This window comes from Primulina eburnea, chromosome 6 (assembly GCF_022965805.1).
Source record: "Primulina eburnea isolate SZY01 chromosome 6, ASM2296580v1, whole genome shotgun sequence".
Lineage (NCBI taxonomy): Eukaryota > Viridiplantae > Streptophyta > Magnoliopsida > Lamiales > Gesneriaceae > Primulina > Primulina eburnea.
The window spans coordinates 36133587-36159420 of NC_133106.1; the positions used below are offsets into that span (position 1 = coordinate 36133587).

At 31.8% G+C, this 25834-nt stretch overlaps 3 protein-coding genes across 4 annotated transcripts; all 3 read left to right on the plus strand.

Moving 5' to 3' along the window:
• Positions 1 to 6564: 6564 nt before the first annotated feature.
• LOC140834829 (cell number regulator 10-like) lies at positions 6565 to 9326 on the plus strand. Of its 2 annotated transcripts, XM_073199975.1 has the most exons (5): positions 6572 to 7062; positions 7596 to 7659; positions 7996 to 8160; positions 8309 to 8374; positions 8510 to 9326. In XM_073199975.1, the coding sequence occupies exons 1-5, from the start codon at positions 6782 to 6784 to the stop codon at positions 8642 to 8644; spliced, it is 711 nt and encodes a 236-aa protein (XP_073056076.1). In that variant the 5' UTR covers positions 6572 to 6781; the 3' UTR covers positions 8645 to 9326. The 2 variants fall into 2 exon arrangements, with proteins under 2 accessions (XP_073056077.1, XP_073056076.1); XM_073199976.1 differs by lacking the exon at positions 7996 to 8160 and having other exon boundaries at positions 6565 to 7062.
• Positions 9327 to 14197: 4871 nt separating this feature from the next.
• Positions 14198 to 17280, plus strand: LOC140833579 (uncharacterized). Its single transcript, XM_073197913.1, has 6 exons — positions 14198 to 14355; positions 15182 to 15291; positions 15387 to 15763; positions 16062 to 16110; positions 16191 to 16293; positions 17075 to 17280. The coding sequence occupies exons 1-6, from the start codon at positions 14283 to 14285 to the stop codon at positions 17137 to 17139; spliced, it is 777 nt and encodes a 258-aa protein (XP_073054014.1). The 5' UTR covers positions 14198 to 14282; the 3' UTR covers positions 17140 to 17280.
• Positions 17281 to 20621: 3341 nt separating this feature from the next.
• On the plus strand, positions 20622 to 22064 carry LOC140833580 (uncharacterized). Its single transcript, XM_073197914.1, has 2 exons — positions 20622 to 20896; positions 20996 to 22064. Exon 2 carries the CDS (start codon positions 21016 to 21018, stop codon positions 21880 to 21882), a length of 867 nt encoding a protein of 288 aa, XP_073054015.1. The 5' UTR covers positions 20622 to 20896; positions 20996 to 21015; the 3' UTR covers positions 21883 to 22064.
• Positions 22065 to 25834: the final 3770 nt, after the last annotated feature.

The following is a 25834-nucleotide window of genomic DNA, read 5'->3' on the forward strand; positions in this document are numbered from 1 at the left end:
AACATATATTTCATGATCTTAGCATAAGCGTAAACATGTCGTAAAATAGCATAACGTGTCAAAACATCACATCATAACATCATATACTTGTTCATTTTCTTTAATCAAATTCAACTCGTTAGTTGTGACTTTCGTATTAGCTATATCGTATCAGTTCTATCGTAAAATTTGAAAAATAGAGTGTAAATTTCATTACAACAAAAAATAAGACTAAATTTCATTCGTCTTCAGTTTATTTTAAATTTCATTAATAGATAGATTGGAAAAGACTAAAATTCATTTTTTTAAATTTCATTAATTAATATATGAAAAACATGAAAATAAAAAAAAAATTAAAAATGGAGTGTGTAAATTCACAAAAAAAATAAACATGTATTAATGATTATTATTAAATAAAGGTAAGGACATATATTTTTTAAATTTTATTAATTAATAGATTGGAAAATACTAAAACTCATTTCTCTTAAGTAAGTAATAGATGAAAAACATGGAAAACAAAAAATAAAAATAAAAATGGAGTGTGTAAATTCATAAAAAAATAAACTATTAAATGAAAGTAAAGATATTTACGTTATAAATTTCATTAAAAAAAATTAAAAATGGAGTTTGTAAATTCACAAAAAAAAAAAAGCTATTAAATGAAGGTAAACACATTTATTTTAAATTTTATTAATTAATAGATTGGAAAATACTAAAACTCATTTCTCTTAAGTTAGTAATAGATGAAAAACATGGAAAACAAAAAAATAAAAATAAAAATGGAGTGTGTAAATTCATAAAAAAATAAACTATTAAATGAAAGTAAAGATATTTATGTTATAAATTTCATTAAAAAAATTAAAAATGGAGTTTGTAAATTCACAAAAAAAAAAGCTATTAAATGAAGGTAAACACATTTATGTTTTAAATTTCATTAATTAATATATTGGAAAAGACTAAAATTTATTTCTCTTCAATTTATTTTAAATTTCATTAATTAATTAATAGATGAAAAACATGGAAAAACAAATTAAAAATAAAATTAAATGAAGGTAAGGACATTTATGTAAATACACAATTCACATCCATATATTTATATAGACTAGCATGATGCACGTGCGTTGCACGTAATTTCAATTATATTATAAAAATTAAAAAATATGATTTTCTAAAAAATAATTTGAATCATTTTGTTATTTATCTGAGCTTAATTTTTTATCATATTAGACGATTTATAAGAACTTATATAACTTACTTTCAAAATTGTTTCCCAAATTAAAATTCAAGCAGTTAATTTTATGTTATATAATAAATTGTAATGAACATAATATATAGAACAAAATGAACTGAAACAAAATTTTTTAAAAAATTATATATTCAAACACAACGTATAAATCATAATAACCTAAAAATCAACCAAATTATGTATTTTACCAATGTATAAATCATAATCTAAAAAAACGAAGCATACTAAAGACAAATAATTATCAATTTAAAATCACTATGACTAACTCTTAAAAAAATATTAATACAAATGAAATAGTAATATTGATAGTAAAATATAACTCATAATATTTAATTTAACCTCTTAAATTTTTTTTTACTTTTTATTTTTACAATTCTATATCATGGATTATAAATTTTATATATCGAGCTTTCGTAGACTAACATTGATGACTATTAATTTTTGTTAAATAAATTTTAAAATAATTAATAAATCAATATATGTAAAGATGACTTTTTTCCCTTATCAATTTTTCATATAATATTTAATTATGTCATATTTCATTTTAAAAAAATTATTTCATTCTATATACATATAAATGTGTGGATGATAGAAAAATTTTCAATTATAAATTTAAAATCACCGTGATTAACTCATAAAAACAATATTAAAACAAATGAAATAGTAATATTGATAGCAAAATATAATTCATAATATTTAATCTAACCTCCTAAAGAATTTTTTTACTTTTTATTTGTACAATTATATATCATGGATAATAAATTCTATATATCGATCTTTGGTAGACTAATATTGATGACTATTATTTTCTTGTTAAATAAGTTTTAAAATAATAAATAAATCAACATATGTAAAGAAATGTACATTCAAATAAGATTATATGGTAAATATCAAATAAAATCATTTAATAATTATTAGATATAGATTTTAAACTATTAGTATGATTTTCTAGTATGCACCACGTATATTAATTTAACCTCTTAATTTTTTTTTTTACTTTTTATTTTTACAATTTTATATATAATGGATAATAAATTCTATATATCGATCTTTCGTAAAATAAGATGACTGTTAATTTCTTGTTAAATAAGTTTTAAGATAATAAATAAATCAATATATGTAAAAAAAATGCACATTCAAATAAGATTATATGGTAAATATCAAATAAGCTCATATAATAATTATTAAATATAGAATTGAAACTATATGATTTTAAACATTAAAATTTGAAATATAACAAAAGAAGTAGACGTTCATATATATTTTTGTGATACTATAATTTATTACTCAATTAGAAATTTCAATAAAAATATAATTACAAAATTACAATAAACTCATTGGAAAAACATGTAAGAAGGTTAATTATGTCATTGCACAATTGGAAAACAATGCCCTTCATCCACACTTTTGTAGGTATATAGATATAGATATAGATATAGATAAGAGAATTAAAAGGATAAAATATTTAAATGTGTATATAAAGATGAGTTATTTGATAAAAATTAATGTAGGAGTTACATTCTAATCTTGAAGTGTGAATAGAAGGTTAATTATGTCATTGCACAATTGGAAAACAATGCCCTTCATCCACACTTTTGTAGGTATATAGATATAGATATAGATATAGATAAGAGAATTAAAAGGATAAAATATTTAAATGTAGTATAAAGATGAGTTATTTGATAAAATTAATGTAGGAGTTACATTCTAATCTTGAAGTGTGAATAGAAGGTTAATTATGTCATTGCACAATTGGAAAACAATGCCCTTCATCCACACTTTTGTAGGTATATAGATATAGATATAGATAGAGAATTAAAAGGATAAATATATATATTTAATGTAGTATAAAGATGAGTTATTTGATAAAATTAATGTAGGAGTTACATTCTAATCTTGAAGTGTGAATAGAAGGTTAATTATGTCATTGCACAATTGGAAAACAATGCCCTTCATCCACACTTTTGTAGGTATATAGATATAGATATAGATATAGATAAGAGAATTAAAAGGATAAAATATTTAAATGTAGTATAAAGATGAGTTATTTGATAAAATTAATGTAGGAGTTACATTCTAATCTTGAAGTGTGAATAGAAGGTTAATTATGTCATTGCACAATTGGAAAACAATGCCCTTCATCCACATTTTTATAGGTATATAGATATAGATTTGAGGTAAAATGTTTTTTCTCATATTAAGATCTTGAATTAGAATCACGGTATCTGTGTGTGTGTACATGAAGCTGGTGATTCAAGATGTTTTCTGCTCAATATTTCTGTATAATCTTGTACTTTTTTTGCTCTCTGGATTTTTAGACAATCGGTAAAGGTTTTCCAATCAATGAGTCGATAATTTCTTATTTGCTCGGAGGGTCCCGAGGAAAAAGAAGGTCGATCGCGAGCTGCGATCTGATGGAGGATGCACGAATGATTTATCGATTTGTAATCTCCAGACATTTTTTAAAATGTTCAGGCTAACTTATTTAAGAAAGATGATATTCCCGGACACATGAAGTAAATTATTCGATGATAATGTGGTTAAGATTTATTAAAATAAAAATACATCGATAAATAATGCTAATAATGATCGCTCTTTTCTATCAACATCTAAATTTAGTTACTTAATTTAATTAAATAATAAATCTCATCATATCTTATATAAATTTATTTGCTTCATTTAATTAAAACTATGTTCATTAACAAATTTAAATCGCCTGAAACTATTGTGATCATGGACAATTCTAAAAGTATATATCCAATATTATATGTAAAATAATTTTACCTTTGAGAATAAATATTAAGTTATGTTTGTTCCGTCAAAAAATTATAGACTCTCTCAAATAAAACATTAAAGCCGCTAATTCCCGTGTTCGTCGAACCGCTCGTGGTGAAATTTATTCCCCCAATTCGAATAGGGTTCCCAGCTGCAAGGTCACGCTGACAAACACGCAATCACTTGTTGCCTTGGGTTCTTGTGGGCAGATGTTCTGCAAGAAGTGTGCTAATAAATTTGTGGTCGTGGACAACTGGACAAGGTTTGTTTGGTCTGCAACAAGCCACGCAAAGAGAAAAATCTTGTTAATTTGGCAAAAGGTGGAACTTGTTTCGTTGGTCATGGAGATCATCTTGAAGCAACAGATTTCAAACACTTCTGCCATTTGAATATGGGGAGAGATGTGCAATTGTAAGAGCAGTACGGATGCGGCGGCTGAGAGTTTCTTTAGTTAACAAATTGACTCTTGTTTTTGAGTTGGCTAATATGATATTACTTTTTAGAACGTGGGATTGTTTTGAACAAGACGAACAAGCTATCAAGTCCCTAAAAAGAAAAGACCCCACCAATAATAATAGTGAAAGCATCAATTAATTAAGCTCCACCGCCCAATAAATTATTCATCCCACCTCAATTACATTATACAACACTTTACCACTGAGACATCACACATCGTAACTGATAATATGAGTGTGTTTTTCAAAAAATACTAAAATAAAATAGTACCAGTTTGTATTTCGTATATAGTTTACAATCATGTTTGTTCTGCGCAGAAACTCGAAAATTTTGTGATACAGTTTTCCGATTCGTGAAAAAAAATATTATTTTCTCCTTCTTGTATTTAGGGTTGTGCGTGATTTTACACATATTAAGAAAATTAATGGAAAAAGTAATTTTTATAAATCATTTTTCTATTTTAATATTATTTAATGAATGCTTTAATATGATAATTTTTTTTTTTGATAAAGTTAGTTAATGTATATAATTATAAGAGTAGTCTGAGTAGATCGCTAGAATACATATTTGAGACTGATGAAAAAGGAAATGTAACATTTACATTTGAGATTGATAGAGTATTTTAAATGATAATAATATTATTTTTTATTACATGTATGAATTATATCGATATGTTTTACGGATATATGAGATAATAAGAATGTCCTACATGATACCTATTCTTTGGTGTATATGATATATAAATTTTTAATTTTCAAAAAAAACTCTATGCCACACCTTTTTTCCAAAATATAAATGTCATTTTTCATTTTGTGTCATCCCAAATATATTGTCCAATATTTATATTTATTATTATTTAATAATCTACCCTTATTTATTAAATGCATTAGATACTTCTAACAAATTTTTATATCTTTTTAAAGCACTCACTAAATAAAGATAAAATGAAAATTTTCTTTGTAAACCTTGATTTTAATAAAAAAAATAATGAAAATTCACATAAGCTTAAAAATATAAGACATATGAAATATATAATTAATGTAAACAATAATAGAGCTTTATTTTTTTATTATTATTATTATTTTTATGTATGAGATGATTTTGTCATAATTGAATCTCAAATTTAAAATCTCGTCTAAAAATTAAAATCATGGTGTCAAATATTTTATAAGCCCTCCACATCGACCTTGAGTTTCTGTGTAAGACGCCATCACGTTTTTATGATATGCAACATAAAAAAGAGTGGTATTCTCTTAAAGGCTCAAATGACATCTGATATTTATGTGAGGACATCTTATATACTAGATACATTTTGAATATTTTCTCCGAACTTGTAATAAAAAAATATTAAAAGAGCTAAAAATCATATAGTATAAAAGAAGAAAGAGAGAGTATTGGGGAACTTGTACCGCTAGAATTTTGGTTATTAAATTATTTGAAAATTTGAAGGAAAAAAAATCAACTAAATACTTTGTTGATGAATTGGAGGTTCAAGTTTTTCATATAATGGCGACTGTCCTCTCCTATGTTACAGATCTATTTACATTATTTGAAGGATGTCTTAATCTATATAATATTAAATTATTAAAGTTGGCCATACTTATTGGTGTGTAAAACGAACCGAGTGAAATATTTATAAAAAAATTAATGTTCGAATTAAGTTTATTCGACTTTAATATCAATTTAAAATGGGAAAATTTTAAGTTATTTAGCTCAGATTTACGAACGACTATAAGCGTTCGCACCTATTTACGAGTTATTCGAACTAGAGTTGGTCTCATGTGAGACCGTCTCACGGGTCTTAATCCGTGAGACGGGTCAACCCTACCCATATTAACAATAAAAAGTAATACTCTTAGCATAAAAAGTAATAATTTTTCATAGATGACCCAAATAAGAGATCCGTCTCACAAATATGACCCGTGAGACCGTTTCACACAAGTTTTTGTCTTCGAACTATTATTCGAATATTAATGGTTAAGAACTTGAAATGTCCGAAAAGTTCGAATGTATATTTTATAATGGAAAAAAATAAATAATACATCTGTTTAAAGAAACCATAATCTTTTTTTTTAGATAGCCTATATTCTTGTGCTGACCTGGCAACATCATCCATTTTCGCTGGCACACCATGGTAATAACAAATAACTCGCCGATCACCAATGATTTGGCTTTTCCTTTCCCATTCTCTCCACTACGGAATCTGCTTCATTATCTTTTCAATAAATTATACCTCCTCTCTTAAAATCTCAAACCCGGACGTCATTTACCGGCAAAAGGGCCGGTAACAAGAAAAGAAGTCGACCCCTTTTGATAAAGACGGAGATGGAGGTGAAAGGTGGTGCAGCGGCTGCGGCGGCGGATGTGGAGGCGTCGGAGGAGGAGAGTTTGTTGATGGAAGGGATGGCCGTGTTGGATTTTGACATGCTTTGTTCAACGGTTGCCATGCAGGCCCACAAGGGGAAATGGGGGAAACTAAATGATGATAATGAAGAAGAAAATCTTGTATCTGATTATCAAAATGGAGGGGGAGTTTTTAGGATGTGGGAAGGTGAGATTATTTACGACTGTTTTGATGATCGACCCGTAGCTCTTCAATCCACATGGTATTCTCTGTTTTCTCCTCCTTATTTATTTCATTTAAATTATCGTTGAAAAAAGAAATCTTTTGGATTTCGAGTGCAGCTTTTTTATTCTATTTCTAAAGATGGTATTGAAACTTTGATTTTGCTTATTCTGGTGTTTGTGTTATTTGTTAATCCCTGAATGTTAAATTGCTGAGCTTGGATGCTTCGATGTTGCTTTTCGCTTTACTTTGTCTTGTTAGAAATTGGAATTGTGTGTTCGGTTAGTATGGCATCTTTGGATTGTGGAACCAAGGTAAAGATTATAATCTTTTTGTTGTTAGAGATTGTTGGGACATTCTACTAACTAAAGATAATAGTTATCCCTTAGTTTTGCTATGTATATATCTTTGCGTGCTTTCTTGATTTGATGGTTTTGACTAAATTTTGTGGTGTTGTCATGCTACAGCTTATCTTAGTGCTTTGCCGATGGTGAAGTTTGATTTTTAGAATTCTTGTTTTTGCATTTTTCTTGATGGGGAGCATATGTATCATCACACTGTCTTGTATTGCAGTTGTCCATGTTATAGATTTGGCAAGAATATGAAACGAGCTGGATTTGGTCCTTGTTTACTTCAGGTAAATATGCTTTCTTTCATTGGCAAAATCTTTTTCATCTAAACTGAGGCATGCCCAATGTGAAATACCGTGTTATTCAGGGCCCCTCCATTCGAAGTTCCCTATGGCTTGTGTTTGCTCGTTACAATTATTTTTGTGTATACCAGCGTCTGTTTCTTCACTTCTGAACTGGCCTAAGAAGACGGAAGCAATTGTGTGCAATTTCGATGTCTGTTCATTGATGATCAAATTTTAGTTCATGTTATTTGCAATTTTGTCATTTTTACATCTAGAGTTTGATCTTCGTTTTTCGTCTTTGGAAGGATTTTTCCTTACTGAGTTCAACTAATGGTGCAGGGATCTATTCACTTTATTCTTGCAGTTGCAGCCCTGTCCAACCTGCTAGCATTTATATTTACTCGGAGACGTTGCTTTCTATATTTGGCCATTTTATTTACAGTTTCAGTTGGAACATATATTGGATTTTACCGAACACTGATTAGGAAAAAGTTCAATATAAAAGTAAGCACTCCATTTTTAAAATTGTTTCGAATTAAACAACGTGAGATATTTGGAGTATTAAAATGAAAGTGTCTGTTTTTTACTTTCCTAGCTATGATGCTATCTTAGCTTTTGAAAAAGAATGCGACTTGTGTTTACTTATTTGCAGGGTAGTGAGAGTTCTTTTGATGACTGCGTGTACCATCTAATTTGCCCGTGCTGCACTTTATGTCAGGTCCGTCCCCATTCTTTACTGAAATTCCCATGTTTATACTTTGCTAAAAGATAACCGGTATCACAACCTGGTTTGCATTAGCGTGCCAAGCCTAAAACCTTCACACTGAAACACGGCCATATTGACAACGTACAGGAGTCAAGAACATTGGAGATGAACAACGTCGAAGATGGAATCTGGCATGGCAGAGGGGACACCATATGTATAGGTACCGTGTCAACAAAGTCACCTGAATGCCTAGGTATGCAAAAAGAGTCAAATGACAGTTAGGTGGGCATTCTCTTGGTTTTTCCCCCTCAAGCTCAGTGTTGTTTCATGTTTCTTGTTTATGAAGCTAGATGAAAATAATGCCCATTTTCAAGTGAGATTATTTTGCTCAAGTTCTACTGTATATATATTTGTACCTTTTGAAAGGGTTGCAATTGCAAATGTATGAGTAACTCGTACGAATATAGTATGATTTTCTTTGTTGTATACAGAAACTAATCTATATTCGTTGTTCCTTTGAAGGGTGATTGACACAGATTTTTTACATAATGTTACTATCTTTACAAAATTCTCACAAAAAACAATGCAGAATTGGATTTATTAATCTTCTCTCGTGGGACAGGAGATGCTGCTTGTCTTCATAGCTCTATTTTATGGCCTATATAGAACCTGAGGACTCCGGGCCCCAGTGGTACAGGGATTCGAGTTAGATTAACTAACATATGATAGATTATTTTCTTTTGGGGAAATGCTTGGTCAATTCAATATTCTTGAACGGGGATCTATACAAATACTTATCATACATTTTACTCTCGGACTTCTCTACCCAAGTCCTCAAACGGTGTTGATATTCTACACAGACTGCAAATGCTTCTCACAAAGTTTTGAAATTTTTTTTACCAATCGATCATACGTACATAGTATAGCAGTCCCAATCAAATCGTGTACAAGATCCAATCAAATGAACGGAAGTAAAAAAACACGATATGCCAAGGTTAATTGTCACATTGCACGCCTACATTTTCAAGGTCCCTGAGATAAGTGGCCCTGCCCGCCACATCTAGCCCGGAGCCCTGTATTTCATCGACACCAGCAGCTAGTAAGCTACTATGCCTGGATAAGCACCTGGAACAACGGCTGCATTTCTAATCCCTCGTGAAATACATCGCTTGGTTCGCACCATCGTGAACAACCCGAGAATTCAAATCATAAGGCCTAACACTAGCCCCATATACTTGACCCGTACTTGATACTGTTTGAGGAAACCCAACGGGTACTTGACTCGGAACAGCAGGGTATGGCTGGACAAATTGAGGCTGCATTGGGACCGGTTGCACCGAAATATTAGCAGGTTGAACTTGATGCCCACTGGGCACATAGTAAACAGCCGACACGTGTTGCATAGCTGGACCAGGGTAGTGCCACATGGTTCCTGGCCCACTTGAATATACAGGTGGCTGAGGAAGACCAGTATTTTCGCTGAGTATATCATGACCAACTCGGCTTTTCTTTACCCGGTCCATAGTTTGAACAGGGTTTAGAGGTTTGAACAGGGTTTCGCTGAGTCGAGTTTGATGCATAATTCCAATACATACATTTATACTTACAAACAGTAACTTTTTCGTATATTTTAAACCTTAACAGAAAATTCCAAAACTTTTAAGCAATTCGATCATCCCAAGAAGGCAACTTGAGTTCAATCCACCCCAAAGACCAACAAAAAATATCATTATAAACTAGCATATCCATCAGATGCAATATGATGCATACGAGTCATGCAAGTGACAAACATTCAGGTTTAATCCTCATAGGCACACAAAGAAGAAAAGAGTTTGGCCAACTAATCTTCATTCCTAGTTAGCAGATACCATTTTGGACGACAACCCAATATCATTTTCACTAACCACTGTGTTCAATCTGAACCTCAAGCATAACTTCGACAAAATCTGAATGCATAATAACTTCAGGATTCAGCATCACTCAGTTCCCCATATATACAGTTTTAACAAACAAGTCCTTTATCAACTACTCAAGAAATGCCACTCTCCTTGCCAAACAAACTGCCATTCCATACATGTAAACTTGTTCAGCAGCTTCACAGAAGCCGACTTCGAATTAAAGAACCTAAACCAAGCTTCCCGGCCGATACTTTTAACAAAAGAGTTGTAGCTAATTTTGGTCTAAAATATGTTAAACGGCCTCTGAATTCCATACTTCTCAAACATAACATTGTCAGTACATATCGGATTCGTCAAACCGACCATGGCAAATGTTTGTTAAAACAAAAACATGTTTATTTCATGGCTTTTTTTGGAGTATGGATACCACCTGAGAGAGAGCAACTTATATTCCGTTATAACTTAGAAGGCTCTAGCCTCTATGGCCTATGCTATAGGGTTAGGAACAACCTGTTCTATGTTTCTGGCCTGGATGACTATGGCCAAAATATGGGGAGAGTCTATGCTCTTCCTGGAGTTTTACTCCCCCTCCCCTTAGCAATAGACACGTGTCTTATTCTTTTATATTTTCTTTGGCTGTAATCCTCTATTCTTTTTCTTTCTTTTCTTATTTATCTTTTTCATCTAACTTTTTGTTTTTTTTCTCATTTTTTCTCCTCCTTTTTTAATTTTGTTTTTTTAAGAATCTAATTTTATTATTCACTCATACTTCTAATCATATTTTTTTATCATTCTTTGATCATTAATATTATTATATCTATTAATTAAAATTTTCAAAATCTAAATATTAGAATTTAAATATTCCAAGATATTCTTTATATATTTTTATGTTTAATTATCTAAACTAAATTGAAAACAATTATTACTAAAAATATATATTTCAAAGAAATAAAATAAAATTATGAATTATGAATTGTTTTAAATAATTTTAAAAATTAACATTAATTTTTACTCCTTTAAAATAAGAGGATAAGTTTAAAAATAATAAGAATATTTTAGGAGTGATAAATTATTATGTTTTTTGGATGGAGTTAGAGTAGTTTTGGACCCAACTTAATTAATTATTTTTTGATGGACTCAAAAATTAGCTTTTGTTCCAAAGTAGAATGTTTTGAATAAAATAAATTTTGTTTTAAAAATGAAAGTAAAACATATATAAACACAAAAGCTTATTCGCTAAAAAAATTAAATAGAATTGAAATTAAATAAATTGCATTTTTGTGTAGTATTAATGAATACAAATATATTATCACTATTAATTTAAAATTCTGAATTTTAATAAACAAATTATAAAATTTGAAAGAAACGATGGCCATTTTTTGTGGATGGTTATAACTCATAAAATTTATGATGAGTTAGAAATTTTTTTAGTAAATGTAAATTCCTTGTAATTTTTAAAGTTTATTGTGATATTTATTTTTTTTGGGACTATAATATATTTTATTAGATTATACTTTAGTGATTAATTATCCTTTGGAATGACTAAAGTATAATATGTAAAGTAGAATGTGAAACTGAGGTAAAAATATGTTTGAGAAAGAATGTTAAAATAATTTAACTTGTGCTTCTATGGGGGTAAAAAAATTAACTTACACTAACATACATATATTGCCAAAAAGTTTTTTTCCCATCATCATATATCATATTAATACTCATATTTATAATAAAATTAATATTTTTGACATAATTTTTTTTATGAATTACCTAAATAAAAAAATTAGAGATGTCAATGGGACGGATTTGGCTAAACCCAAGACACTCTCCATGAAAAAAACTTTGACCCATTACCCGCTCCACCCCGGTTAAATATTATTCGGACCCACCCCACTTCGAATACGAAATGGAGCCGAGTAGACCCGTGAGACCCGAATTTTTTAAAATAAAAAAGTAATCTTTCTTCTCACATGACTAAATTATGAAACAGACAAACCTCTAAATACAACATTGTGGAAAATTAATTCATGTTTTCGACCAGTGTTTTTATAATCGGACCGTTAATCGAACTGGTCAAGCCTTAAAAAATGGTTCAACCGGTTCAACCGGTTGAACCGAACGGTCGAACCGGATCAATAAAATTAATATTTTATTTATTTTATATAATAAATAAAATAGTAAAATATTGATTATTTATGTTTTTATAGTTTTTACTTAATTTTTAAGATGAAAATTACACAAATATCCAAATAACCGGTTCAACCGGTTCAAAATGGTTCAACCGGTTTTTCCGGTTTAACCGGGTTTTAATCGGTTTTTTCCGATTAAACCGGTTTTCCGGGTTTTTACGTATCTTCGGACCGGTCTGGAGGCCGGTTCGCGGTTGAACCGGTCCGACCGGCCGGTCCGATCCGGTTTTGAAAACATTGTTTTCGACCACACTTAATAATAACAAACAAAGTATTTTCACGACATAAAGAATTACATAAAAAAAGAGTTACTAGCTCTCCAAAAAAATCTTGACATCCCCCCAAAAAGTCATAACATTATTTAAACAGATCAATATAAAATCAGTGAGTAGAAAATATTTAAGTCTACTGAGATGAGGACCAACTATTCTTTCACTATTGCTAAAAGCAGATTTAAATTCAACAGTTGACATAAGAATATCTAAGATCGTTATAGTTGAGGTGTGCTAATAAAAAAGATGAAAATTAATAAAACTAAAACCCAAAAATATTTATATGCACATATATATGGGGCGGGTATTATAGGACCCATGACCCGCCCCATATCCGGACGGGTCTGAAAAATTGGAGCCGAGACCCACCCCATGACCCATTTAGTATACTCAAACACATCCCATACATGCGGGTTCATTGTAGGTCTGGATAAAACCCGGACTCATTGACATCCCTAAATAAAATATATGTTTACAAAATTTAATCACTTTCTTCTGAAGTTTTTGTACATATCCTTTCAGTTCCACATTTCACATAATCATTTCAAATCTGATTCTATGATTTTTTTGAAAAACATAGATGATATTCATATAATGTAGAGAGTGAGTAAAAAAAAATTATGAAATATATTTAAATTTAGTGATGGATTACGAAGTATAAATTTAGTGGCAATGAATTAAAAAATCTAGTCAAAATCACATTTAATATTCGTAATATTTATATGGCTCAAATAATATATCATCATGATCATTAGGATTTAGTGGTAAAAAAATTTTTGCTCAATTCCAAGTTACCGAAATATTTACACTTGGATTGATGTTTGACTAAAGAATTTCGAAAATAGATGCTTTCGAATAACGTACGATAAGTAGTCAAAATTTTAAGGAAATGAGCTAATAAAAAAAAGTATTTGAATGCTGCCAAAAATAATATAGATTTTTCCTTGTAATAATCATCTTCGCATAATCGAACATGAGATTTTGTTATCTTTTTGGTGATTAAAAAATATTAACAGAAAAAACTCAATAAAAAATTAAAAAGTATTCAGATAAATTTATTAAAAAAACAACTACAACTATTTATTTATCTGAATAAAAATGTAATTTGTTTATGTATTTTGGTTGTATATTTTATTCTTTAATTAATAATAGGTGGCCCTCTTTACTCTTCGGTTTCTTTTGCATGGCTTTGGCGCTGACTTCACTACTCGCTTAAAGCACCGCCAAATCTCAGCCATCACCACCCAATATTCACTCGCTGTCTCTCTATAAATCTCTCTCACACTCGTTGTGAAATCCAAAGGGTTCTTCCATTTTCTATCACTTGAGATTTCTTGCCATTGTTCATCATTATGGACGACTGGGATGCGCAGAAGATGTGAGCTGCTTTACACACGTTTTCGATGTTTTCTTGCATCTTTTTTCTTCAAAAACAAATTCTTGGTTTTGTTTTTCTTGTTCTTGATTTTTCTGCTTTCTTCGTGTTAAATAACTTTTGGGTTTTGTGTGTTTGTTTCGATTTTTGGGTTTGTGTTTTTGCAGGCTCGACAAATACATTCATGATTACATGATCAGAAATAACTTGCACACCGCTGCTGAGACTTTCGCCAAAGAAGCTGATATTTCTCCCGAGCCTGCTGGTACATGGATCGATCTATAGTATATGCCATTTTTTTAAGATTTTTTGAATTTACGTTGATTTTTTTCCTTTCATCATTGATATACCTGTTAATACAAGAAGTAAGCTTTATGCAGATTTTTTGTTCTACTTGATTTTTCTCTGAGGTTTATTATTCATGTGCGGGATTAACAGAAAATTTGCTCTTGTAGTCTTGTTTCCCAAAAATGAAAAGCTGTGGATACATTCAAATGAGAGGCTTTTTTATGTAAAGTTTTTTTACCAGTTTTTATGTGAAATTTTATGAATTGTGGTTATGGGAATGTACTAAAGGTGTGTTTGGGCGAGTGGATTAAATAAGGATAGATTAATAATCAAATATTTATAGTTAAAATTTTAAGTTGTTTTAATAATCATTTTGACCCGGTTTAAGATCCAATTTTATAGATAACTATTTGATTAATAAAATTGGATCTTAAATCGGGTTAAAATGATTATTAAAACATCTTAAAATTTTAACAATAAATATTTGACTATTAATCTATCCTTATCTAATCAACTCAACCAAACACACCCTAATTGTTCTGATGCGTTTCTGTTACGTTCTTCGAAGATTAATGTCATGATTCTATTGGGAATTCGAGTCATTTTAAGGCAATACTCGGTATGATTTCTGATTATATTTGGTATAGATAGATTGCTGACCAAAGAATCACTGGTTTGTGTTTTGTTTATATTCATCAGTGTAGTTTGATTTATATACTCCGGAAACATTAAATGTTTGCTTAGCCAAATCACCTGAAAGTGAGCTTTATTAGTTTGAAAGTATAACTACATTTTTTTTTCAGCCGTCAATCCTCCTGAAGGATTTCTGACAGAGTGGTGGTCCTTATTTTGGGATGTATACTCTGCTAAACTTCAAAACCATCCCGAGGCAATGCAAGACTCCGTAGACAAGGTCCTGTCTTATGAGCTTTGTTGAGATGTCGTTATATCAGTCTCTTTTATGTCAGGAATTAGGCAACATTCCCTTATAAATATCATCTTATTCAGAACGTTAGCTTGGTGTTGCAAATGCCAGATATGAATTGTATGCCACCGAGTGCGTGTCCCTCACTGCCAACACCGAGACTTCCTGATTTTCTGCAAAATGTCTATTCAACAATAATACCAAGGCCAGATATGGGGAGTATGTCGCAAATTGCTCTTCCTACAATGATATCGAGGTCAGAACTGAACTCGAATGGTCTAGGATTGCCTCCAGTGTTGGACACCACCATAGGCCAAAGGCAACATGTAACAAATTGGATATCTGAAAATATTTCGGAGCAAGAACGTCTCATGCTTTCTGCTAGGGACTTGAATTTAAATGCACGGCTTCTAAATGTTGATCAATTAGCTAGCTTGCCTCCATTTTCAATTAACTCCCGGTAACTTTTATTGGGTTTATTTTTTGTCCTCAGATTTCGATTTTACTTATTCGTTTATGATTATTATTACGTTTATCTAAGTTAATTAACTAACCTACGTGGGCAAGTCGTGTTAAGCTCTCTTAATTGATTAGGCTATGCTACTATGATACATGGAATTTATGTTAAAAAAACTTGTTTGCTTTTTCTATCATTTTTGTCATTCAATAACTTGTTCTAAACTATTCTAGTAGGGGACCTTTGACGTGATCTCCAACAAGATAATAATATGTTATTTACTTTGAAATCCTGATCGCAGCTATCTCCAGAAGAGTGTTCCGCAGAAGACTCAGCGCCCTGTTTTCATAGTAAGTAATTTCAAGAATTGTTCATGTAGGATCCTAGGAACAAAAGGTGAGAATTTTACATCATTCTACATGTTTTGCAGAATGGCAGGTCTTGTACATATTTGGGGGGCTCCTCAGCTAGAAAGGCAGTGTCACATGAAGCATTCAAACAAAAACAACCTAAAAGCGAACCTGATGATGCTGGTTCGTTTACAACCTGGTTTTTTTTCCACTTTTATATTGCCATGAGCAGCATAGTTGCGTGTCGAATAATTGCTCAAATTCTCGCACGATTTTGTCATTTCGACTTTCCTCTATTAAACCTCTTGTTTGATTCTTGAAGCACCAACACACAATGTACAATCTAAGGCATCTAGAGAGTTAAAGGTTTGCATCTCTCATTTTTTTGTCAAAATGGTTTAAGAAGCTACAAAAAATTAAGAACCTTAGTATTTTTCGAATACGAATCTTGTTCTGAAAGTGATAAATGAGTGCTGGCATTCATTTGAACTATGACTCGAGGTCATGTTTGAGATGCCAAACACCGTATATGCAAGTAACGTCTTGCACGAATGATTATCTGATATCGCCCTCTAAGAGCCCAGTTTTATGTCTTCCATACTGTAATATCAAAAACATGTGATGGACCTGTTTTGGTTTAATTCTTCCAGCAGGTCCGCCAAACTTGATATTGAGGTAGGTCTCTGCCTGTTGAATTTCCTGTAAATGTGATTCTTTTTCAGGAACCAGTCTACAATGCTGAAATCCTATTACCATGCCTGTGATTCTTGATAATTTTCTTCAACAAAGATTTGTTACAAACATTCTCTTGCTAGAGACATTTCTCATACATAAGTGAATTGTTTCTTATGGATCATCACAGTATGATTACTCTAGGACTATATATAGAGAACTCTTCTGTCATCATGATTTAGAATTTTTCTGATACTGAGTGACAAAAACTCATGATGCTGCCTCGAATTAGGCTCTTCAACAAGTTCCAACTCCGCGACTTCTGCTCCAGCTCCTGCTTCCAAGAACTTGTGCTGAATAATGAAGCGATACAAATAGTTAATATTTCCTCAAGCATAGTGCAAAGGAACATGCTCGCCTTTTGACACAGAGAAAGTTGTGTAGTCATTACTTGAAGAAGTTTTGTGTCAATCATACTATAGCGATTTGGAAAGGTTAAATGGACATCTGAGGAAGACTATGACTTCTGATTCATCTTTTTTAGCTGAATGTGTGGATTTCATATACTTTTTGTGGTGTGGATTTCATATTCGTTAAATAAGTTGCAGGCTTTCAACTTTGGCAATCTTATAACTACAGTAGGTGGAACTTGGATTTAGCTTTCAAAAGTTGTGACAGCTAAGCCAAGAGTAATGCAGTCAATTATGACAAATAAGGGAAAACTTGAATGGTGATAATCGTATAACTCAAATGTTTTGAATCATAAAACAATCCAAGTTCCGCGTTTATATTGATATTCCCTATAAGCAGTCACATAGAGTAGTATAAACAATTATTGCTCTTTAACAGTCCATCTATCATTTATTTAATCAATTGAAAATTGGTGATGTAAAATTGACTCTTCTATGGGTAACAATACTACTCAAATCTCGTAAATGGGACAACAACCAAGACACAAAATTTGTGAAATTATCTATGAAATCACTTGTTGTTAGACAAAAAACGTATATTTTGGTGATAGTAATACAACTCAAATCCTATAAATGACACAACAGCCAGAACGCCATATTTCGACCATTGTGTCACATGGTTAGCTATAAAAGACAATATGTATAATTTATGTTCCTCGACATTCTTACTCTATTGTTTTACCATATGAGTTGTATCATTTAGCAAGCACGAAATTTAAGGTATTTAATTATTTATAGCATTTCAATGTGGTTATTATAGTTTTGAAAAGAGTTTACGGAATTAACTTATCACGCAATTTATTGTTTGACCAATAAATGTCACAAATGTAGTTGAATGCTAATTTGATTATAAGAATTGTCTCGAGGTACAATATTGGTAGCATTGATGGTATTATATATATTTCCATGCACGAAGCTACATTATTGAAAACATCACAAGATTGTTTAGTTGGAATCTTTTTGGTTTTGGTGATAGACTAAAATAATGAGTTGATCATTGACGGAGGGTAGATCTAGTATCTAGTTTAGTATTTGAATTTTGAAATATTGGACTTTTATTTCTACACTAAGCTAAAAATAGTAACTTGAATGCAAAAGGTATTTAAATGCACAATTAATCGAGAGTTTATTCAAAGTTGACATAGTGAAGTCGATGTCAAGCCAATTGTGAACCCTCCTCCACCAACATCCCTGCAGCTCAATGCGCATTTTCAAAAAAAGTGGTGAACTGGTTTATCGACAAATTAAGGAACATGATGTCAGCAATTGAAGAAGACCATAATCTAAGTCTTTATTTGTTTTCGAGTTTCCAGATAGTTAGAAAACGTATAATCTAAGTCTTTATTTGTTTCTGCAGGAAAATGACATCTGGAAATCCTCTAGTTGGCAATGGCTGGATGCATCGGACCCAAGATACTATCTATATTTTCTGCTTAGACTCAGATTACCTAGCTGCTTTCTGTATGCGCTTACAAACATTCTGAAATGGACTTGGGCCTATTTCAGAATCTATATGACCGATTTTGAAAATGGGCACTTATATAATGGGCTTAAATTGAAGCATGACTATATTTATTATTATTGGGCTTTAAACTACTGCATTATTATTAAACAAGTCCAGATACATAGGTCATACGTGTGTGTGGCTATGGACATTAGGGGTGTGTTTGGTTGAGTAAATTAAATAAGGATAGATTAATAATCAAATATTTATCGTTAAAATTTTACCTTGTTTTAATAATCATTTTGACCCGTTTAAGATCCAATTTTATGGATAACTATTTGATTAATAAAATTAGATCTTAAACCGGGTCAAAATGATTATTAAAACATCTTAAAATTTTAACGATAAATATTTGACTATTAATCTATCCTTATTTAATCCACTCAATCAAACATAACCCTAGAAGTTTATTTTTCAATCATGCCAATATTTCCCTCCTCCACATTTTTATAGAAATTCGGAAATAATAAAGAATGCCTCAAAAACCATCTTAAAACAAAATTTAAACTCATGATTTATTTGAGTTTTGAAGCTAAATTTAACATAATTTATAATGGAAAATATTTTATAAATTTGTATAAATTTGAGTTTTGAAGCTAAATTTGTTTTTAAACCGTGACTTAAAGGAACGACGGTTTTGTTTATACTGTCGCCTGTTTTTATTAGCGACGGTGTTTTATGACCGTCGCAATATTTTACGACAATTTATTAAAACCGTCGCAATATATTACGACGGATTATGAAATCGTGGCTAAAAAAACGACGGTTTTTAGTAAACCGTGGCTAAAAAAGCGACGGCTTTTATTTAACCGTCGCTTAGTTTATGTGGCGACGGGGTTTTAAAAAACCGTCGCTATTTAGCAACGGTTATATTAAACCGTCGCAAAAGTGGCGACGGTTTCAGTATAAACCGTCGCGAAGCCTTCCGTTTTTTTGTAGTGATACATGCAAAACGTGTGCTCGACTACTAGTATATATTATTATTATTCTTATTATTATTAGTGGTTCATCAATTGGACATCATTTGTATAATGATGGCAAAAAAGTGTGTGAGACGATCTCATTGGTCGTATTTTGTGATACGGGTTTCTTATTTGTGTATCTATGAAAAAGTATTACTCTTTTATGCTAAGAGTATTGCTTTTTATTGTGAATATCGGTAGGGTTGATCCGTCTCACAGATAAAGATTCATGAAACCGTTTCACAAAATACATACTCTTGTGTGAGATACTTAGACTTTATCTTGCAACCATAGCCATGTTTTAAAACTATTTAAACAACCTTTTTATACCATTACATTACTTGCAACATGTTTTATGAAGCGATTTAATAATATTAATTTCACAATAATGCGCATTATAGAGCAAAATTCACTACTCGACTTCCTAACATCTCCACGTACAATTATCGGAGTGGACTGGAATTCTGATTGCGATTCCAAAGAATCGTGCCTTTTCTTAGAACTTCCCGAATCAATTCGATTAATTTCGTGACCAATTAATTTGAACCGATACATGTTTAAATAAAAAAAAGTTATCGATTTTTCTATGGGCTAACCAATTTGATATGATTCTGATTTTATCATACGACTCGATGTGTGACATGGGAAAATTAACTATAATATATTTAATTTGATATATTTAACGTGATCATTTATATCAAATGAAATAGCTCCGTGGGATATAAATTTTTTAAAAAGTTAGAATTTTTGTTAATGGGAGTGAGCCAAAGAACCGGTTCACCGTTCTCCACAGATTAAGACGATACTAAATAAGTCTGTATTTTCTTTTTGCTGCAAAAAAAAAAGGTTAATTAAACATAGAAAATGGCAGGTGTCTCTTCTCCGTTAATTCTCTCTCTCAGCTTTGACTTTTATTTTCTCTCTTACTTCAAGTAACCTACTTTTCATTTAGGACGACACTAAAATCTGTTCAGATTTCTTAGGTTTCAACACCAGATTGCAACATAGATTTTGGTCTTAAATTTTCTTTGCCCTTTTTAAGATTACAGGGAAAATTAAATTATCAACTGTACATGCATGATTTCTTCCCTCATGAACATCCCACACTCGATTTCAGATTCTCGTAATCCCAACAAAAATATCATGATTACATGCATATCCCTAGCGTTGAATAATCTGTAAATTAATCTCGAATGCAGTAAAAGCTTCTACACTCAAATCCCTTTGATCGAAGCCCTATACGCGGATTGTTATATATAGGCCTTGTTTCTGCACAGTTTTCTTGCTTCATTCAGATATGGAGAAAACCAGGAGTGAAGGGGATTTGAAGCAGGAAGAAGATCAGCAGCAGCCTGCTCCCAGGCGGCTTATGGCGCCATTGAACCACCAAGAACACCCAATTCCGCCGCCCAAGAAATGCCCTCGGTGTGACTCAGGTAACACCAAGTTTTGTTATTACAACAATTACAGCCTCTCGCAGCCCCGATATTTCTGCAAATCTTGCCGGAGGTACTGGACACACGGCGGAGCACTGAGGAATGTACCCGTCGGCGGTGGTTTCCGGAAGAGCAAGCGCCCGAAGCCCTCGTACACGGCTACGAGCAGCGGTGAGCCTCCGAGAACCGCATCTTCATCGCCCGCTATAACGACCCATAATCCTACGGGTATGATTTCGGGTCAATCCATCATGCCTTTCCCTCCGGCAATTCCACCCATGAGTTCTTTCTACTCCGGAGGTCCGTTCTTGTCATCTTTGGCAACCATGCAATCTTTCGTGCAGCGGCCAATGATCGGAACCAGTCAAGGCGGCGCGGCAGTGAATTTGGCTAGCAGCAGCCGATTCGGCGGAGGAGGCCCTTCTGCAGGTTTCGGAAATGCTGCACCTCTTCCAGGGATTTATCTTCCATCCTTGAAATCGCAGGCACCGCAACAACTTAATGCGCAAAATGAATTTTATCGATCGCAACAAAGCTTGGTCAATCCTTCAAACCCTGTGCTGAATTCTTGGACCCAAACTGTCATTAACAGCAAAGCCGCCAATTTATCATCAGTGAACCCCAGTTTCTGGGCTGGCGACATCACCGGAGATCATACCGTCGGTCCTTCCATGAATCCAAATCCTTGGTTTGATAATGATCTTCCAGGATACGATCCATCTCAATAAATTTAATACCCATGCAACAATAGCGTATACAAATAAATTAAATATATAGGTTTTCTTTCCAACATTCCGAGTTTTTGTATACAAACAATATAATCCTATATTTATATAACATACTTAAAAAAAGTAAAATAATGTTTATATAGACGCATGTATAATGAAGTAGTGGGTTTTAAACTTTATTGGAAAAGATTTGAAGAGTTGGGTTATATATCCTATATTTAGTACTTGATTATCATGTAATGATGATTATTAATGCAAGTTTAGCTGCCTTTTTCGCTTTAATTATTCGACATTAATTATTGTCTGTTTGACTTACTGCACAAATCAATTAAAAGAGATTGTGTTTCTGGATTTTTACTAGTTCATAACATGAGTAGCTAGGGTTTTGTGCAGTGTAAAAAGGTTTAAAAGATGAGTAAATTTTGTCAAGCATGCATGGATATCTTCTTTAATGTGATACCTAGCTACATGTCGTCAACAGTTTGCTGAAATTTATTTCGAAAATTGTTTTAATTTATGTAAATTTAACATATTAATGCATAAAAAAATTAAAACCTAATGTACTAGATCTAGAATTTTCGGTATATTTTTTTTCGAAAAAAATTTAATTCCAACCTCGTCAAAAATGTAAATTTGTCCTTACGATGCATATATAATTCTTTTGTCTACGTAGCAACGGAAATGGTGCAATTTTGCAAAGAAAAGGGTTATTCACGTGAAACTTATATTTCTCTCTCAACACGATATTAACAATTTCAGAATTGAATTTTTTTAAAAAAAGCTTTCATTTATATACAGACAATTAGCTTGATGACATATAATATTTACGAACGCATCGAAAGGTGTACATGAAACAAATGGATCCAAACAAGTTTAAATAATGCAAAGTAATATTTACACGGATGTTGGGCCATTTTCATTATAATAAAGAAAGACAACAAAATTCCCCATCTTTTTCCATACAAAAGTTGTCGAGCACTATACGGTTTTGATTGTGGACGACTGCATAATTTTTTTTAGCGTAAAATATCAATTTGCTTGGACAAATGAGGGGTACTGTCACGACGTAACCACAAATTTTTTACCCAATGTGCAATTTTTTTTATAAATTATATTTATGAGCAATTTATAAAGCACGATCTTAACTTATAATTTAAAAAAAAAACACACACAGTAAGTACACAATAAAATATATTAGAATCCTAATTAAGTAGTACTATGATGACAAAAACTTGTGTGAGAAGGTATCACGGGTCGTATTTTGTGATACGGATCTCTTATTAGAGTCATCCATGAAAAAATATTACTTTTTATGCTAAAAGTATCACCTTTTATTGTGAATATCGGTATGGTTAACTCGTCTCACAGATAAAAATTCGTGAGATCATATCAAAAGAGGCATACTCTACTGTGATATTATAATAAGAAAAATGCTTTTATAGTAAATTTAGCAAATTTGAAAAAGTTGCTTGAGTTAAATTGAGCCTCAAATAATTGAATGGAAAAGACTTAATTTCAAAATTTTATTATTTTTTAAAGGTAATTGGATGGAAAAAGACCTAATTGTAAGTGGGGTTTTAAGCCTTATACATAACATGATATATATTAAAGTGAGCTAGAAATTCTCTATCTAGCTAAAGCCCCTACACATCCATGCATGATCAACTCGATCTAGCTAGCCTATGGCTACGATCGTCTTCCTACGTGGAATTTAGCTAATTAATTTTCAGGATTTCAAAAATGTTTCGTGTGGCTTTAGCTAATTAATTTTTTTAAAATAAATTACGTGACTTTTGTTACAATTAAAATTAAAATTGAATCATTTTATTTAATTTGCCTTGTTATATCCGTGTGGGTAACAATCTCGACCCGTATATATTGGATCGGGCCTAAATTTGAGTAGCCCAATTAAGCTGGTATTAAATATATTGGGCCCAATGTTCATATGTAAGTCATAGCCTAACTAATAAGCTAAGCCAGCAATTAAATGGTAGGAGTTGCTGGAAACGGGTCCTTAGCTATTACTGTTGAATGAAAGAACTTAATTATAGGTAAAATAATCGTTTTATTCTTTTAAGTTTTTATGTTTGTCTTTTGGTCCTCTAACTTGTTAAAATTGTGTTATAGTAATGTAACTTTGTGTTTTGTTGGTATTATTTCGTTGTTGCGCTTATGTGACATCAGAAAATATTGATGTTCACTAGAAAATGTTGTCGTATTATTCAAAAATTGATTATATTTCAGTCGTCACGTGAACACACCGGTTACATATGATAGAAAACTGACAAAAAGTAACGCTAAATGACTAAAACATAACTTTGATAAGTTAAAGGACAAAAAAACAACATCACAACTTAGATAATTAAATTGTTATTTTCCCTTAATTATTGTATGCACAGTTTCTCAAAAAACAACAAATTTAGTTTTATTTAAAGATTTCACACCAAAGCCCTATGTTTGTCATGGACGTTCATGGCAATTTATGATGACAAAATAAGCAAGAGTTGTTAGTTTCTAGTAATGTGCTAATGGTATCCTTAAATTACGCGTTGACAACAATTCAGATACACCCCATATTGAAAACCATCATTCAAAATTCATGGTGGAAGCTGAAATATGTAAAATAAGGCCAGAGTTCTACATATTTGTCCACCTTCGGCCAACACATAAACATATCAATTACGCTAACTAGATATACCATACTGGACAAATTTTGTGCGATACGCTTGGACTTTGGCTGATATATTCGTTAACGTACAGTGCAGCTCCAGAATAATTAAAAGCACATAGATCAGTGTCATAAATCAACGAAACAGCTGTCCTAGTACAAGGAGTGGACCAAACAAGAAGCGAAGGAATATAGTTAGCAATGTACTGAGCTAAGGATTTGGATATGTGTACAACCTATGTATTATGGATGAACATAAAACAGTTTCACAACAAAAGCAAAGGTGCCCACTTTGCCTCACGTCCATTGGCTGCACTAAATCCAGCATAAAGAAGTTACTGTACTAGGGAAAATGGAGGTATACCAGGTGGCAATCCAAGATTGGTGCATGATTCTTTTATTACTTGTACTTTCTTGCTTTCCAGCCATGCAGTCCCCCAAAAAAAGTTGAGCCAAACTTCCCACCAAGAAATCACAATGAAATAGTTACTGCATTAGTGAAAAGTTGGCTGGTGAAATCATGGTCATCCAAATGTGCGCAAAGTGTGACTCAAACTGATAACTTGGCCCTAGTCCCTAGAGGCCAACTATCGATCATACCTCTTGAATCCAAGTGCTTTTTGGAATCTAAAGGTGGTGTGTGATAATTCTCAAGTTCCATTGTTGAGGAAGGGTATTGATGACGGCAAGCGATCCTGGAGAGAGATCAAATCTGCATGGTATCAAAAACTCGGATCGAAATCTCTCCATTAGAACAGAGTAGACACTAGTATTTGCTGATGTTAAGAAAGACTAATCTAACAGACAATTTGTAGCAACAGCAGAACCACCAAACTAGCATCATATCGCCACTCTTAGTACCAATCTTAAGAATCAGTAGGATACAATCCTGCTTTTTTTGGTCAAGTCTCTAGTTTTTCTATCTCTTGTATAGTGATTACCTTTTCTACGTGGTTGAAATCAGGTTTTCACATCAATATTAGCAAATGCAAACACACGACAATGACATATCGACGACCTTAATTTACTTAATATTCTTCATAGATATACGAAGAACAGCAAGTCATGATAAACGCATGTGCGGCCAATGCTCTATGAAGTTTTTAGCAGTCACCAAGCAATCTCAAAAGATAATGTGGTATATTCACGGCAGAGTTTTAAGTTTGATTGAAAAGCTAAGATTGGTTTCAATTGTTTTGTGAACCACACCAAATAATAAAATTATTGCACATATTAACCTCGCAATCCTACAACACATTATTAGACTAGACATTGAAGGGGGTG